The sequence below is a fragment of the Cupressus sempervirens genome, chromosome 2 (assembly GCF_028749045.1).
Source record: "Cupressus sempervirens isolate cs-2001-9-10 chromosome 2, ASM2874904v1, whole genome shotgun sequence".
In the NCBI taxonomy this organism is placed as follows: Eukaryota; Viridiplantae; Streptophyta; class Pinopsida; order Cupressales; family Cupressaceae; genus Cupressus; species Cupressus sempervirens.
In genome coordinates, this window is record NC_143119.1 from 703094134 (window position 1) to 703110432 (window position 16299).

The window sequence follows — 16299 nt, forward strand, 5'->3', positions numbered from 1 at the left end:
CTTTGTCCTCAAAGCTTAAGGTGTGGAAATTGTTTTTGAATCTGAAGAAGGGGTTCCCAGGTAGCATCCTCTGGTTGCATGCCATGCCACTGAATCAAGACCTTAGAGATGGAGCGAGAGCGAAGCTGGCGAGTGCGCTGGTCAATGATTGCCACCGGCTCCAGGATAATGGATCCTTCCGTATCCATTTCAGGGAGAGTAGTTTGTGCTCTGACAGTGGTACCCAGAACTTTCTTTAGACAAGAAACATGAAAGACTGGATGAATGCGGGAAGAAGGAGGAAGTTCCAGTTTATAAGCAACTGAACCAATCTTCTGCAGAACCTTATAAGGCCCATAAAATTTTGGGGCCAGCTTATGACGCCCTTTCAGCTTTAGGGAGGATTGTTTGTATGGCTGTAGACGAAGAAAAACCATATCCCCAACTTGAAATGAGCGCTCAGAACGGTGTTGATCTGCTTGCTGTTTCATCCGATTACGGGCCATGTGAAGATTATCCTGTAAGGTACGAAGAATCTGATCCCTGCTGTGGAGAACTATGTCAACTGCCTGGACTGGTGAGCTGTTGGGAGTGTAGGGAAGGAGCACTGGAGGTGCCTGACCATAGACTGCTTCATATGGAGTCATTTTAGAGGCAGTGTGGTAAGAGGTATTGTACCACCATTCAGCTAAAGGGAGCCACTTGGCCCACTGATGTTGCTGTTCGGAAGTGAAGCAACGAAGATAAGTTTCCAAGCATTTATTGACAATTTCAATTTGACCATCAGTTTGTGGGTGATAGCCCGAACTCATCTTCAGTTTGGTGCCAGTTTTCTGAAACAGTTCAGTCCAAAAATGACTGGTAAAAGTTGCATCACGATCAGAGACAATGGAAGAAGGGAGTCCATGAAGACGAAATATCTGGTCCATGAAGATTTGTGCAACAGAGGAGGCAGTATAGGGGTGGCTGAGGGCACAAAAATGACTATATTTCGAGAGACGATCAACCACAACCAAGATCACTGTCTTGCCACCGGATTTAGGAAGCCCTTCAATGAAATCCATAGAAATATCAGTCCAAATCCGTGTAGGGATGGGCAATGGTTCGAGCAAGCCAGGAAGGAGGGTCGTTTCACCCTTGTGGCGTTGGCAAGTATCACATTCAGCCACCATCTGTTGAATCGTCTGTTTCATCCCTTTCCAAAAGAAGTTTCTCCTTGCTCGCTCATAAGTTTTGAGGAAGCCTGAGTGCCCTGCTGAAGGAGAAGCATGGAGTTCATAAAAAATAGCCTGATGTAGAGCTGGGTTCTGAGGAAGCACTAGCCGACCCTTGTATCGAAGAGAAGCACCATCCCAAGAGTAATGTGGTATAGCAGAAGGATTATTGGCTAGCTGGTGAATGATTTGAGATAAAGAAGAGTCACTGTCATAGCCCTGCTGAACAGACGCTAACCAATTGGGAATGGGCATAGAAATAGCAGAAAGGGAAGCTTGATTATCAAATGTGCGAGAAAGAGCATCTGCCACAATATTCTCCTTACCCTTCTTGTAGGTGATCTCATAATCATACCCCATGAGTTTGCTGACCCATTTCTGTTGTGTAGGAGAGGATACCCGTTGTTCCAGGAAGTATTTCAGACTTTGGTGATCGGTTCTGATGCAAAAATGACTCCCTAAGAGGTATGGCCGCCACTTCTGTACAGCATGCAAAATAGCCATCATTTCTTTTTCATAAGTAGAGAGGGCTAGATTCTTACCAGAGAGGGCTTTGCTAGTGAACGCAATAGGATGGTCATCTTGCAGGAGAACAGCACCCAATCCATTGCCGCAAGCATCACTCTCAATAGTGAAGGGTTTGGAAAAATCTGGCATCGCGAGAACAGGTGTACTGCACATAGCCTGTTTCAGTTGTTCAAATGCAGTCTCAGCAACAGGGGTCCAGGAGAAGGCATCCTTTTTTAACAGAGCTGTCAATGGTGCTGCAATTTTTCCGTAATCTTTGACAAACTTGCGGTAGTAGCCAGTCAACCCCAAAAAACCCCGAAGGCTCTTGAGAGTTTTAGGATGCGGCCAAGTTTTCATGGCATCTATTTTTGTAGGATCCACCCGCACTCCATGGTGTGCAACAATATGCCCGAGATACTCCACTTCCTCCTGGCCAAACACACATTTAGATAGTTTTGCACAAAGTTGATGATCAGAGAGAAGTTGCAAGACAAGCTCCAGATGATGGAGATGCTCAGCCCAAGTTTTGCTATATATGAGGATATCATCAAAGAAGACCAGAATGAATTTCCGGAGGTATGGTCGAAATATGTTATTCATCACTGCCTAAAATGTTGAAGGAGCATTCGTGAGGCCAAAGGGCATGACTAAAAATTCATAGTGACCATCATGTGTGCGGAAGGCAGTTTTAGGTATATCCTCCTCATTAACCCGAATTTGATGATACCCAGAACGAAGATCTAACTTGGAGAAAAAATGAGCCCCATGAAGTTCATCAAGAAGTTCATCAACAACTGGAATGGGAAACTTGTCCTTTATAGTGAGATGATTAAGTGCTCGAAAATCAATGCAGAGTCGCCATGACCCATCTTTTTTGCGAACAAGCAGAACTGGAGAAGAAAAGGAACTGGTACTAGGGCGAATAATACCTTGCTTCAGTAAGTCACAGACAAGTATCTCGATTTCGGTCTTCTGATGGAATGGGTAGCGGTAGGGCCTGATGTTGGGCGGAACACTGCCAGGAAGGAGCTGAATACGGTGGTCCTCTGGACGAGAAGGAGGTAATCCCACAGGTTCAGCAAATATACCAGAATACTTGTCCAAAATGTGTTGGAGATCGGCAGGAGTGCTAGAGACTGCTGATGGCTGCATCTGAATGGAATGGAGCTGAGCGATGACACCATGTGAATTCTTCTTAAGAAGTTTTTCCATACGGTGTGAACTGATGATGCTGAGAGACCCTGGTTGTAAGCCTTTCAAAGTGTGTTGGTGCCCCTCGGCTGAAAACTGCATCCAAAGTTCAGCAAAATCCTAGAGAATGGGGCCAAGAGTGCGTAACCATTGGGCACCCAAAACCACATCACAGCCACCTAAGGGTAAGGCAAACATGTCAGAGCGCATGTTATAATCTCCAATAGAGAGACGCACATTGCGACATTTCCCTTTACAAGGTAAAGTGCCCCCATTCGCAATCATGACTTCAAAGCTAGAGCAGGGATGGATAAAGCAATCAGCCTGTTTGGCTATTCGTGGATCAATGAAGTTATGAGTGCTACCAGAATCAATGAGTATAATAAGAGGGATCTTCTTGAAGAAACCCTGGACCCGCATGGTTTGTGGAGTAGTGACTCCTGCCAAAGCATGGACAGATATCTCTGGTGGAGCTTCTGGTGAAGGAGGTTCAGGCTGGTGAGGCTCAACCTCATCATCCACTGTTTCCTGAGCATCTACATATTCTTCCAGTTCCGGTGGAGAATCCACATCCAAGAGATAGAGCTTTTGCTGAACACATCTATGGCCCCGAGACCATTTCTCATCACAATTATAACAAAGCCCTTTGTCTCGCCTGACTCGCATCTCTGTTTCAGACAAGTGCTTGATCGGAGTAGTTCTAGGAGCTGGTATGACGGGAGGGTTGTGAGAACCTGTATTTCTGAATGGAACAAAATTAGATCTGGAGCTTGTAGAGCACTAATCTTGTCTTCCGCTAACTTAGCCAACCCAAGGGCTTCCATCATTGTAGTAGGTCGAAACATTTTGACTTCTGAGCGAAGTGCATCCTTCAGACCACTGACAAAACAACTACGGAAGAATTCATCAGACAAGCCCTCTGTGTAATTAGCTAATTTTTCAAACTCTGTCTGGTATTCTCTTACAGTGCCTGTTTGACGCAGTTTAGTGAGTGCTCCTGTGAAATCATCAAAGGAACTAGGGTCAAAGCGCTCCAAAATGAGGGTGCACAATTCGCTCCACGTTGGGCCTACATTAGCCTTGATGTACCAACGGAACCATTGAAGAGCTTCATGTTCCAAATGAAAAGATGCAAGGGAGACTTTGTGGTTATCCAAAGTATTATGCAAGCTGAAATACTGCTCTGCCCTATAGATCCATCCAGTCGGATCAGAACCATCGAAGCGTGGAAAATCAAGCTTTGGTCCACGGAAATTGCCAGAAGAGGACCCAATATCTCCTGAATGGTTTCGGCTCATGGCTGACTGCTGAAAGTTAAGACCCAGAATTTTGTCATCCAGATCTTGAAGTTTGGTTTTGAGGGATGCAATTTCCTCTTCCATGATTTTTGCTCCTGTACGCGTAACAACCATAAAACAAGGTTTTTTTTTTTTTTTTTTTTTTTTTTTTTTTTTTTTTTTTTTTTTTTTTGAAATGGGTAGAAGATGAGAAACAAAAACTTTTTTAGTTACGGCAAACTTGGATTTGGGTAAAACTCATATAGGAAATGGGTGTTCGACGGGTGGTGGGAGACTATCTGGGGACAAGGGAAAAAGAAAAATGAGGGTTTCAAGGGTAGGGAGGCGAAATGAGGCGAACAGTCCAAGAGGGATAAGGGAGCAAAATGAGGAATTGAATCTTGTGGCTCAGTTTGGTGGCGATTGGATGAGAGGTGAAAAAGATAGGGCAAACCCTAAAATTAGATAAATGAGGGATTTAGGGCTTTGATATGTAAAATTTGGGGTTGGGTCGCCAAGGAAGGAAGTATGCGAAATGATATTGCAGACGTTCTGCGGAAGTATGAGCAGAAACAGAAAGCAAACAAGGAAGCTACGACTAAAAAACAGAAAAAAATTTAGTCTTTTTTTTTTTTTTTTTTGAACAGTCGACTTAGAAAAATTCACTCACAGACAGAACCACTGAAAAGAGTTATTGCAATAACAAGAGATATTAGAAGTGAGAGGAACCTGAAGGCCACGACAGAAAAAAAAATTTGATGTAATTTCCACCCAGCGAGCCCAAGAGAGTGCTCTGATACCAGATGAGAAGAACCTCCTTATAGCAATATCGTGAGAATGCTCGAAATAACAGAATACAAAGTGATAGCAGAACTCAGAATGAATCTACTGATCGCAGGCCACTTCGAGGGGGTAACCTCCTTTGAGCAAGCTCAATACAATAAATTCGTCCGTGCCCATCAAGGGCCTCAACCTATTCTTATATACTGGGTACGATCTAGAAAAGTAATACTACCTATGCATGTGGGATAATAAAATATACTCACGGGACGACTTACAAAGCATATGCGTCCAACAACACTACTCTAACAAAATAAACAGAAGGAACACACAGGTTCCTAACAAATTTAGCGGAAAGTGTTATGCATGCAATGAAGTTAGTTATAGAAAGGACTGTACAGATAAGTATACTAACCCTATTCCTAGTCATTGTTATAACTGTTATGGTTTTGGACATAAAGCTAGTGAATGTAGGAAACCTAGATTGAACAATAATAATGGCAAAATGTTTAGAGGTACTAAACCTGCAAATAATAGACCTATTGGAGGAACCAATGTTTAACTAATTAACTCATCTCATCTAGTCTATTTAACAAATTCATTGCTTCTATTTTCCCCCTAAACATTCCCTTATGACGTATGCATTAAGAAGGCACAAGGCACAACTTAAAGATCACTCGGCAAATGCTTTGGATGACTTTGAAATTAGAAAGAGAATGTTATCAGTGCATATAATTAGGTTTTGCCAAATATTCCCTATTCCAGAGGAAGTTGAAGATGGTGAGAATGATGTTCAGAGTCACTATGAAGAAGAAAAGAGTAATTTTCTTCCCTCTCCTAATTGGTTTGAAGTGGAAGTGGCAAATTTGAATCAGTTATGGCATATACTTAAAGATGGGTGGATCACCAAGTCAACAAATTGAAGGAAAGAAATGTCACTTTGACCAATGAATTGGAGGACTTAAAATCACAATCTTTCGAAGATGAAATGTCCAAAAAACAACAAGAAAACAGTATTGAGGAAAAATGAGAAAGGCAACAAGAAAAGCATAGTTACAAATAGGACATCACGAGCTAAGAAGACAAAAAGAAAGGAAGTTTCAAGTGAGGAGCCAGCACATAAGAGGAAAAAGTCAGAGTTGACTCATTTATCAACCAACACTTGCAAAAAAAAATTATTGCAGAGAACGAATCGCCAAAGCAAGTGGGAATAGATCCAAGTGTTCTGGAAGATCGAAATGCAAATAAATCCTTTGGGTGCACTCAACAACCAAGCTAAGAAAGGAATCCCTCTTTAGATGTAGAAATCCTTCCTAACAATAATTTGATGGAACAAGAAGCAATACCAATTGAAAAAGTATTAGAGGATGTAAACAAGAGTCCCAAATGAAAATATTCATGAAGGGATGATACGAGTGGTTCAAAGGCCTCAAGGACATGACGAGTTAGTTGAAGGTGTTGAGTAGATGGCTCTTAAATGGTTAAAAAATAGGTTGAAGAAATTTATAATAGTCAGCAATCTGATGAATGATCTAGAGAATTTTCTAGGGAGAATTGGAATGGCTATGGAGAAGAAGCCAATGAAGAAATCTAAAACCACAAAGGAGAGTTTTGGATCCCACACAATGTAAGTTGCAATTCCAAAAGTTGACAAGGCAAAACAAGATATTACCCTTGAGGACTATGTTGTGGTTGTTGGCTTAAGACCAGCAAAAAAAGAACAAGATGTCAAAAAATTGTATAAATCCGTGAAAACAATTAACGAAAGATTGGAAAAAGAAGAATTGGCTTAACGCAATAAATAAAGCATTGAAAGATGATATAGAACACTAGATGAATTCAATTCAATAAGCAATAACACTTTCAAGGGAATCAATTGAAGATTTAGAAGGTGATGCAAGAGCATCCTAGGTGTAAGGACAATCTTGCATCACCCAAAAATATTTCTATTTCTATTTTTGTCTTTTCAATAAGGGCTAGCAGAGTTGTTGTTTGTGGAAGCTTACTATTTTTAGTAAGTTGGTCATAAGAGCTCAAAATGTTCTAATTTCATAGGTGGATGTTCATCTCAAATATATCAGCCTGCAAGATGAGTGTCATTGCCATATCATATGTATTGGTGAAGTTATTGCAGATTTTCGGTATGCATTTTTGGTATAAAAACTTCGGGGTCAATTTTGAAGGCCTAAATGGCTCTAAAACGAGGTCAAACCTCAAACCAACAAATGCTTGCACAATCAACCGATGTAGAACAGATGTCATTTCAAAACAAGGGTTATAATAACCAATTGGGTCAACGGTTTATAAGTTATGGTCTCCAAAAGTTGGGCCATCCGAAAACGTAATTTGTAAATTATCTTGACCTGATTCTATGTAATAAAGTGTAATAAAATAATATAATTTGAGGTTAGTCAGCCTCAAGAGTTAGGGTTAAGTGTCTAGAACCTTCCCAAGCGATGGAAAATGCCTATATAAAGAAGGTTTGTAGATTGTCTAGGGTAGTTTTGGGTGTTGGTTCACAACGTTGTCTTGTTGAATATTGTAAGGAAGGCACCCATGTGGGTTTGCATATTGTATTTCTAAATTTTGTAATTCTACACTTGTAGAGGTAATAAGAAACCCATATTTTATTCACGCAAATTGTTGTTGTTTTTCTATTTTATGTTGTTTGTTTGTGGTATTAAAGGGAGAACCCTTCATGAGAAGGAATGAATATAACATGACAAGCAATTGAGAAGTGAATTAAAATTGTATTTGATAATACTAACGAATTCATTGAGGAGTTGATAGAAATATATGGGACAGTTATAGCCTTTCAATTCTAGATTCAAGTTCTACTTGCATTGTGTCAAGAGTTTTGTCCCATTCAGGAAAAGACTATCCCATGTTTGTGCTTATTAATAGGCATGTCCAATAAGACTTTGGTAGAAGGAGGTGTAACGGAAGCAAATCAAGCCTATGGTTTTCTCTGTTGGTATTATGCATTGATGTTGAGGAAGGAAATCCTCAAGAAGGTAGTGGAAGATTGTATTCAGTTGAGAGGAATGGCTCAAGATAGTCAAGGCGGGATCCTTGTTTCAATAGAGTTACAGAGATGGAAAATTAGATTTTTTGGCATCTGTGGATAGGGAATTCGATGTATATCCATGCCATATTGTATCTGATCGGATACAGATACAAATACAGGGATATGCATACCCAAGGAGGGGCAAAGGAGTTTTCAACTACTCTGGTTTGGACCTTTTTTTGTAATTGAAAGCTCTATATAAAGGCTTGCTCATTTCATTTTCAAAGACAAAGAAGAGAATCATTGTCAAAATTGTTGTTGAGGTACTACCAAAACAATTACAAATTCATTGAAGATTGGGAAATACTTGTGTTGTTTTAGGCATTAGCATGGTTTCCTACTTCTCAGTAAGCATAGATTCATTTACATCAAGATGAATAGTTGAATGGAAAACATTGTTGTTGATTTATGATGAAACCCTTATGTCCTTACCATTTGTAATTTGTTAATTGCAAGTTGCATTACATGGTTAGTATAAACTCGTTTCAAAAACTTAACTTCAATTTCTTCATGCTCATCAATTCACATGTTTTGTGGTGTTGATGTGTATAAGTAATCTGAAAATCATTTGCATTCCTTTGGGAGATTGTATCGCCTTTGCATCATTGTTTTCTCATGGGAAAGCAAAGCTTGGTTGGGTTTCACTAAGTCAGAGATAATTTCTTACATTGTTAGAATCAGATTAGATTCCTAAACTCGTCTCTTTTGCATTTTATTTAAAACCGCTTGTTAGGATTAGCTGATGTGTTCACATTGAAAAATCATTCATTGTTTGAGGGAAAGTTGATAAATTCAAAAGGAACAGTTTGTGTCCCTTACTGTGTTACTAGAATAGTACATCATTTAAACAGAGTTTATATCCAATGCAAAGTTACTAGTTCGCAGTTTAAGCCTTATGGTTACCTTATTTGATCACAAAAGTTTCATATTGTTTTGCATTTGAGGTTTCCTTGTCCACAAGAAGATTGAATACTCGATATTTTATTCTATGGTGAGAAGTGTCACAAAACACTCATCAACAGTACATACATAAGCTTTCCATATCTTCATGCCCTTTTGCTACTAGATGTTGGAATTTACCCAAAAGTGAATTATCATATGGTATTATGTAAATAAGTTTACTATAGAAGGTGTTGATGGTCAATATATGTAATAACCAGATTAATCTTATGGTTATAGAATGTGATCTTTTCATTGACTTTCTGCCAGGACTTAAACAACTTCATTTATCAAATCTATACTGACCAATGCTGTTTTAGCCCAATCCCTTCTTTTACTTATTCCATTAGCCAGTGTAGCATATCACCTCTCTCCATTTGTGGTCCAATTTGAGTTCATATACCTTAGTTTTGCCAGATATATCAAAATTTATAAACTGGCATAGAATTCCACTTTCAAAGATATCACCTAGCATCATCTGTGAGGAATTTGTCTTAATTCCCAGTTTTCCTTATAGAATACTTTTTGTCCCATTTCAACTTCCTCCCTTGAATCTTTTTGAAGGCCTGGTCTCCATGTTGAGGGCCATTCAAAATGACCATTTGCATTTGCATTTTTTTGAAGAGAAACTCCATCTTCTATCTCTAAAGCTGAAATAACCTACATTTATATTAGTTCCTTCTACCTAAAATACAAAGCAAATTGGAAACAACCAAATCATTTTCTCGCTATCTAGAGAACCTAGAAAACCTAATTCTTTCGTATCGCAATTTAAATTCACTTTTGCTTAGTTTTTTTTCAGCTTCAAAGAAAATAAATTAACTATTTTTCAGATAGATATCTCTAATACAACCATTCTGTCCTAAGCTGTGCTGGATTCGGTGTAGGTAAAGCCTCTCCTGGAGTCTGGAAACATTTCAGAGCTAGCAGATCCTCGACTTGGCGGTCAATATGATATCCATCAAATGCAAAGAATGGTTCTTACATCATCTCTTTGTATAAGGCAGTCTGCAATTTGGCGCCCGTCCATGAGTGAGGTGAGAAATGCAGAAAAAATCAGAATCATTTCTATTCCTTTTTAAGATTTTCAGTAGCCATTACAAGGCATATATCTTCCCAAGAATGGTTCTAAAGAACCTTCCCTGAGAGTCTTCAAAAGGGGAATGTGGCTTTATATTGTTTAAAGAAAATTTGTTTCTCTGGTCATCCTGGAATGATGTTTCCATTTCTCTCAGGTGCTGCAGCTGCTAACAGATGTGCAAAGCCCAGAGCTACTAGAAAGCTGGAGATTACCAGCTTCTAAGAGAGATGAAGTTGATGACTACACAGATTTTGATGAACAGGAGTACAGCCAAAGACTCCAAAGTAGTTGTCCCTCATAATAGGTGACCCGTCAATGTACCATCTCAAATTGGATATTGGTGATTAGTGTGCCCTGTTGTGCCTTGTTCTACACTCAGAGAGAGAACTTAATGCTTCAAAACAAACGATTCTCAATAGGAGTGTCCACCAAATAATCAAATGAAAACTACATTAAGAGATCATTTCTTGTCTGTGTAAAATAATTATAATTTATTCTATTCATATAAATGTAAGTTTAGGTACAGTTAGGGCAATATATATTAGAGGAAAAAAGACAGGTTACCTTTGATCATTAATGTAAATAGAATTTTGTATGAATTTTTATGACAATACTATGTGTTTTTTTGTATTGGACAATGGAAAGAAATATAGCAACAAAGTTTGCAATTATATAGAAGTTATTGATTTGTGTTCATAGGATATTAACCTAGAGGTATTCAACCATTCTACCTTTAGAAAAGGCATAAAGTAATATACCATTATTGGGCAACCTTAAATACTTTATAGTTCATCAACCTTTTCATCCAACACAACCAAGTTCCAACAAATTGTTGCTGTTCTTTTATTGAAATATCCAGGCAAGTTATCCAGATTACTGGACCTTGAACGAACTTCTAGTTGAAATTCGCCAAAAGTTGGGAAACTCTTGCTGTTGCCATTCATAGGTCCATAAACCTACACCAGAAGTTCTGAAATGAGGTATTCCTATATTAATTCTCTTACAAATTTATGTATGTTATTCATACTTATGTATAACCAGAAGGATGATAGTGATACAGTCATCAAAAACACATGAAAATTAACAAGCCACACTACTGTCACTAGTGGCTTTTATGAGCTGCCTACCAAGATGAGGTTAGTGAGAAGATAAGAAACCTAGAGTTCCCAAGCTTTGCAATGTTCCCCTTCCCATATATAATGTTAAACATCCTAGAGTTCCAAGCAAACACTAGTGCTCTCTTAACAATGCACAACCCATCCATACTAATTTCAAGCCAAATGGCTTATGTGCCTCTACTACCAACTGAAACATAGAAAACTTTATGCATTTATTTGTTACCACACACTCAGAAGTGAAAATGCTACTAGATCAGGTGAAATTATTGTTTATTAATAAATTCAATTGACAGTTGTAAGGGAGCTCCATAATGCACCCAGCCAGGAATAGATGCCAGCTTCAAATGGCTACCCATATGATGTATGAGATAACAATAGATATAAACAAAGAACTGGTGATCACACAAATAGAACTTTACCTTCACATTATCTTTCGCTCAAAATGTTGATATGATCACAATGTCCTCTTCCTCTCAGCATTCCATGCTATGTAAATAAAGGAAGTAGAAAAATGTAGTCAGAATGCCAAGCTGTTCAGCCATAATGGGCAAATGATAACAGACATACACAACATGTTATGTGTTCCGATGTTTATATATTTGGTAAGAGAGCAACCGTACAGATTCAATGAAACAAATAGCAAGTTTATCCAACATCAACAGCAGATCAAATAAATGGCAGACTTACATAATATCTGATACCAGATTAGATGAAGTATAGAAATCTGAAATCAGAAATGTAGATGAGCAGATGACAAATCATTGAATACTTACTTACGTATTGAATGAAAGAAGAGCTGCTTTGAAAGCCCAATCTCCCAAAAGCATTCTTGATGCCTGAAAATTAACTACCTAGTGCTTATATGTAGATGAATATTAGCCTGGAATGAAACTAGAGCCAATTATCCAAAAATCAAATAAATCTAAAAAGTATAATATGACTAGTCAATTATGTGAGCCAGATGTTGACTGCTCCATGTCTAGGCATTATGGCTCATGGATTGTCAAAGGCATTACTGTTTACATAATAAAATCAAAGCTAACATTATGCCTTTACAAAACAAGAAAATAAACTAGAGATCAACAAATAATCAGCATGTCAAGGGGATCTTCCTCCCCTTGAAGGTCGATAAGATGAGTGGTGCTAGTTATTTCCAATTTCATCTCCATTCCTCGCATGGCCTGGTACCAAATATTCCCTACATACACTCAGATCTCAATTGCCAGCATTAGTTGCAGCCTGCACACCAATCTGCCCATGGCAGCAAACCCCAGGGCCTTCTTGCTTGAAGGGCAAAAGGATCTGTATATCCGATGCTTGTCCTGCCAAGCAGATCACACAAACATATAGTTGCAACACCAAGAACACATGAAGATATCACACAATACTTGGAAGCTTCCATTATCACATTGCAAATACATAATCATGGCCTCACTTGCCCAAGTAGATCTTCACTCCTCCTGCATCCCAGCTCTCCTCAGACTCGCTACAAAAAAGAATCAATCCTCTAATCAACTCAAGTTTCAATTGAATAGAAGGCTTATTTATTTAGGGCATGCAAGCCCCTCCCTTATAACAAATATTAATTGAGCAACCATTAATTATCAATACAATTAACCAATTGCATTTTACAATACTCAATTATTTCCTGAATGCGAAATTATTTAATAATTGCTTAGAATTGTAAATGATCTTCTAATGGCTCAAATATGATGGCAACATTATCTCATGCAAATAATGTATTTGATCTTCAAAATCCTACAAGTACAGATGATTGGCTCTACAATGGTTGACAACATCAGTAAGCTCTCAGCCCTTCTCTCTGCAAAAGCTCCAACAGTAACAAGCAGACTTCAATTCATTACACATGTGCCTGCTATCTCTCATGTGTAGTACTTTCTTGCTTAACCATTCAAAATTCAAATAAACAAATGCAGAACAAATAGCATAAACCAAACCCAACTTTGGAAAACCTCGCACACCATAAAAATGAAAGCAACCAACACCAAACCACGAAATGCATTGTCTCATGCAAATCCTGAAACTAAAGGGAATCAAGAACTATATCCAAAAATGTGTAAATGGTTGGAGACATGCAATGTCCAAAAACAAAACATCTATACAATCGATGTTACTGGCACACTCCATTTCTATCCATGCAAGTTCCCAGCTGCCAGTTATAAAAGTGAGTTAACTAACCATGATCATTAAAATTCCATCATTCATCATACACCAAAATCCAAATCCTATCAAAACCACTCTAATATAGGTCACATGTGCACGTCCTAGAACAAATTGTGCACAACTACAATAACACTAAAAGCATTATTCACAATGCACATGCACCAGTGATCTATTGCTACAATGAAATCATCAACTTGGAGCAATGTTTCCATTGCTAATAAATAAATCTACATTAAGGCTCAAGCACAATAAACTATCTATAACTAAAATCCATGAGGTAAGAAAACAATACCAACATCGCACAAATGCAAAACAAATGCCTCAATGCAATAAGCGTTGTGCAACCCTTTCAAATGTGTGCACAAAATCCATGAATACCCAAATGTACTAAAACGTCAAAAAATAGAGCACAATGAGTGACATAAATATCCCACATATAATTATGACTACACACAACACACAATAATCATCCTCACATGCACTGTAAAAAGTTACTCTATCCCCAAGTCCACAAGAGCATAAACTATAAATGATCAATCTATCATTTACCTCCACAAACATCACATGGCATCAAAATCTCTCATAAATACCACTATAAATCTGGTGTGCCCTTAACATACCGTACTATGCGCTTCATTGCAACCTAAAGATCTTTAGTAGGAGCTATCATGAAGCAAGATATTGAACTCATTGCAAAGCTAAGGTCAAGTCGAGATAGATCAAATTGCTCACTGATTGCCTCAATACGGATTTATTCTCAACAAAGGAACCAGATTGGGCGGAAAACTTTAGACCAAACTCAATAGATATAGAAGTAGGTTTGCAGTCCTACATCTTTTATTTGGCAACCTAAATCCGAGAATACTTAGACTTAGAGACAAAGATCCCACGTAACTATTGTCAAACCTCGATACCTAGGCAGTAGTGTAGAAGCCCAAGTTCGGTCATGTCAAGAGATTGCCATTAATTATGTTTGATTTCTTGAATCAAAGATATTGAATTGTCAGTGATGATCAGATCAACATAAATAACTAGAAGAATGATGTCACTAACAATAGTCTTGACATATAGATTTGAGTTAAAAGGACTCCTTTGGAATCCCTGATCTGTGAGGTAATTACCAAATTTCATGTATCATGCCCGAGAAGCCTATTTGAGGCCATAGAGTGCTTTCACTAGTTTGAGTACCTGGTGTTCTTTACTGACAACCTTGAATCTAGGAGGTTGCGTCATGTACACTCCTTCCTATAAATCACCATTGAGGAAGGCACTTTTGACATCCATTTAATGTACCTTCTAGCCACATAGAGTTGTCATGGCTAGGACTAATTTGATGGTGCTCATGTTTGCTATCAGGGCAAATGTCTCCTCATAATCAATCCCTTCATGCTAAGAGAAGTCATTGGCAACAAGACGAGCCTTGTACTTATCTAAAGTACCATTGGCCTTGTATTTGACTTTAGAGACCCATTTGCATCGGATGGGTTTCTTTCCTAAAGGAAGATCTGACAAAACCAAAGTGTTATTTTTAAACAAACTAAGATGCTCAATTTTCATTACTTCTTCCTGTTAGAGTAATTATTCTTTTACACTTATAAATTAGATCGTCTTAATTTAATTAATTAAGTTGTTTATTACTCTAGTTACTTAAGCTCTCTTAGGTGCATATAATTAATATTTTATATTAATTATATTGCGCAACCTAGTTTTATTTCCCTTTAGGGTTTCGTTCACCTTTAAGGTTGAACTCTTGTATTTTTCGCTTTCATAACTTGGAATACAATTTCGCTCTCACATCGTTGAGATTTTCCAAGCTTTGTTTTTTCCTTTTCTGGTTTCTCTTCAATACAGGTTATTTTCCTGCAAGTGTTCTTGGAGATCTGTGAAATTGGTTTTCACAACTTCTACATGGTATCAGAGCGTCCTTGCTGCTTCTTGGTTTGAAGACTTTTGAAGCCACAATTTGGAGTCAGAAACCCCAGCTTTTTTGAAGTTTTTTCCTTTAATCAGGAGGAGGGCATTTTTTGGGCTCACTTTGGGCCAAAACGAACGCTACCATTGCGCTCAGAAGGCCCGTTACAGTTAGAATTTGTATAAAATTTTCAATTTTTGGCCACTGTAGCATCAAGCAAAAATTTGTTGGCCTCCCAAAGGGCCGTACGTACGATTTTTGCAATTTTTTTGGGTGGCCACAACAGCGGCTCCACCCAACGGCCACCGCAACACCACCCTGGTGCTGCCGCAGTACCTCCCGCGCTCGGCTTGGGCACTACCTCCACAGGCAGCGCAGCCGCAACCCGGCCACCACCGCACTACCGACCGCCACCCTCCTCCACGGCACCACCCCCCATCCACTGCCTTTGACCCCCCCTACACAGGCGTGACATCAGCTTCCTGGTAGTCCACGTCATTTTTCCAGCACCAATTTTTTACCCTAATAAGGTCATGTTCAGGCATGATGGCGTCATTTTCCGATTGCTGACATTAGCATTCCAACAGCAGGGTTTTTTCCCAGTGACGTCCAGTTGACAGCCGTACGGTTGTCAATTTTTTTGTTGTGACTGTATTTTCCAATTAGCTTTTTTTTGGAGCAGCAATTGGTTTTTTGGCCATAACGTGAGCACGTGGAGGTCTTTTTCCGATCTGAAAGAAGCGTCGAAAAACTAGTTTCGAGGTGGAGACAATGATGTTGGTTTCATTTCGTTCAGAGTCCGTTTGAGCTCCCATTTTTGGCGTTGAAGTAGAGGCTTCAATTTCCTCCCTCTCTACATTTGGCGTCCAAGTTTTTTTTCTCATTTTTTGTGCTTCCAATAGTTGTTTCTTTGGTTTTTGAGAGATATATTTATACGTTGTGGGGGGGAGCATTTTCTTTTCTGTAATTCATTTCAGAATCGACCCTTCTACGTCTGTCTTCTTCTCTCAATGGCGGACTCTTATGTCGCCTGCCTTACACCTCACA

The 16299-nt window shown here is 38.8% G+C and overlaps 1 protein-coding gene and 1 long non-coding RNA gene across 7 annotated transcripts in view; one reads left to right on the forward strand and one right to left on the reverse strand.

Annotated features, from left to right (window-relative positions):
* The window catches only part of LOC149575320 (putative receptor-like serine/threonine-protein kinase At5g57670), an 89124-nt gene that overhangs the window by 48803 nt on the left and 24022 nt on the right, over nucleotides 1-16299 (forward strand). Inside the window, exons 10-12 of one of the 4 annotated variants that reach the window (XR_016360150.1) lie at nucleotides 9845-9994; nucleotides 10193-10342; nucleotides 10898-11018. Coding sequence is in view for 2 of the 4 variants with exons in the window: in XM_089815093.1 (XP_089671219.1) it covers nucleotides 9845-9994; nucleotides 10193-10339 (297 nt within the window). In the remaining 2 variants the exon portion in view is untranslated. Of the gene's footprint in view, nucleotides 1-9824; nucleotides 9995-10192; nucleotides 10717-10897; nucleotides 11019-16299 lie in introns of those variants that run through there. The other 3 variants (XR_016360151.1, XM_089815093.1, XM_089815092.1) reach the window with 3 other exon arrangements.
* LOC149575321 (uncharacterized) overlaps nucleotides 1-16299 on the reverse strand; it is an 88302-nt gene that overhangs the window by 41219 nt on the left and 30784 nt on the right. For 2 of the 3 annotated variants that reach the window (XR_016360154.1, XR_016360153.1), the window contains exons 2-4: nucleotides 12592-12642; nucleotides 11934-12478; nucleotides 11576-11642 (exon numbers count right to left, since the gene is read on the reverse strand). This is a non-coding gene — a long non-coding RNA (uncharacterized LOC149575321). Of the gene's footprint in view, nucleotides 1-11409; nucleotides 11643-11933; nucleotides 12479-12591; nucleotides 12643-16299 lie in introns of those variants that run through there. The other variant, XR_016360152.1, reaches the window with a different exon arrangement.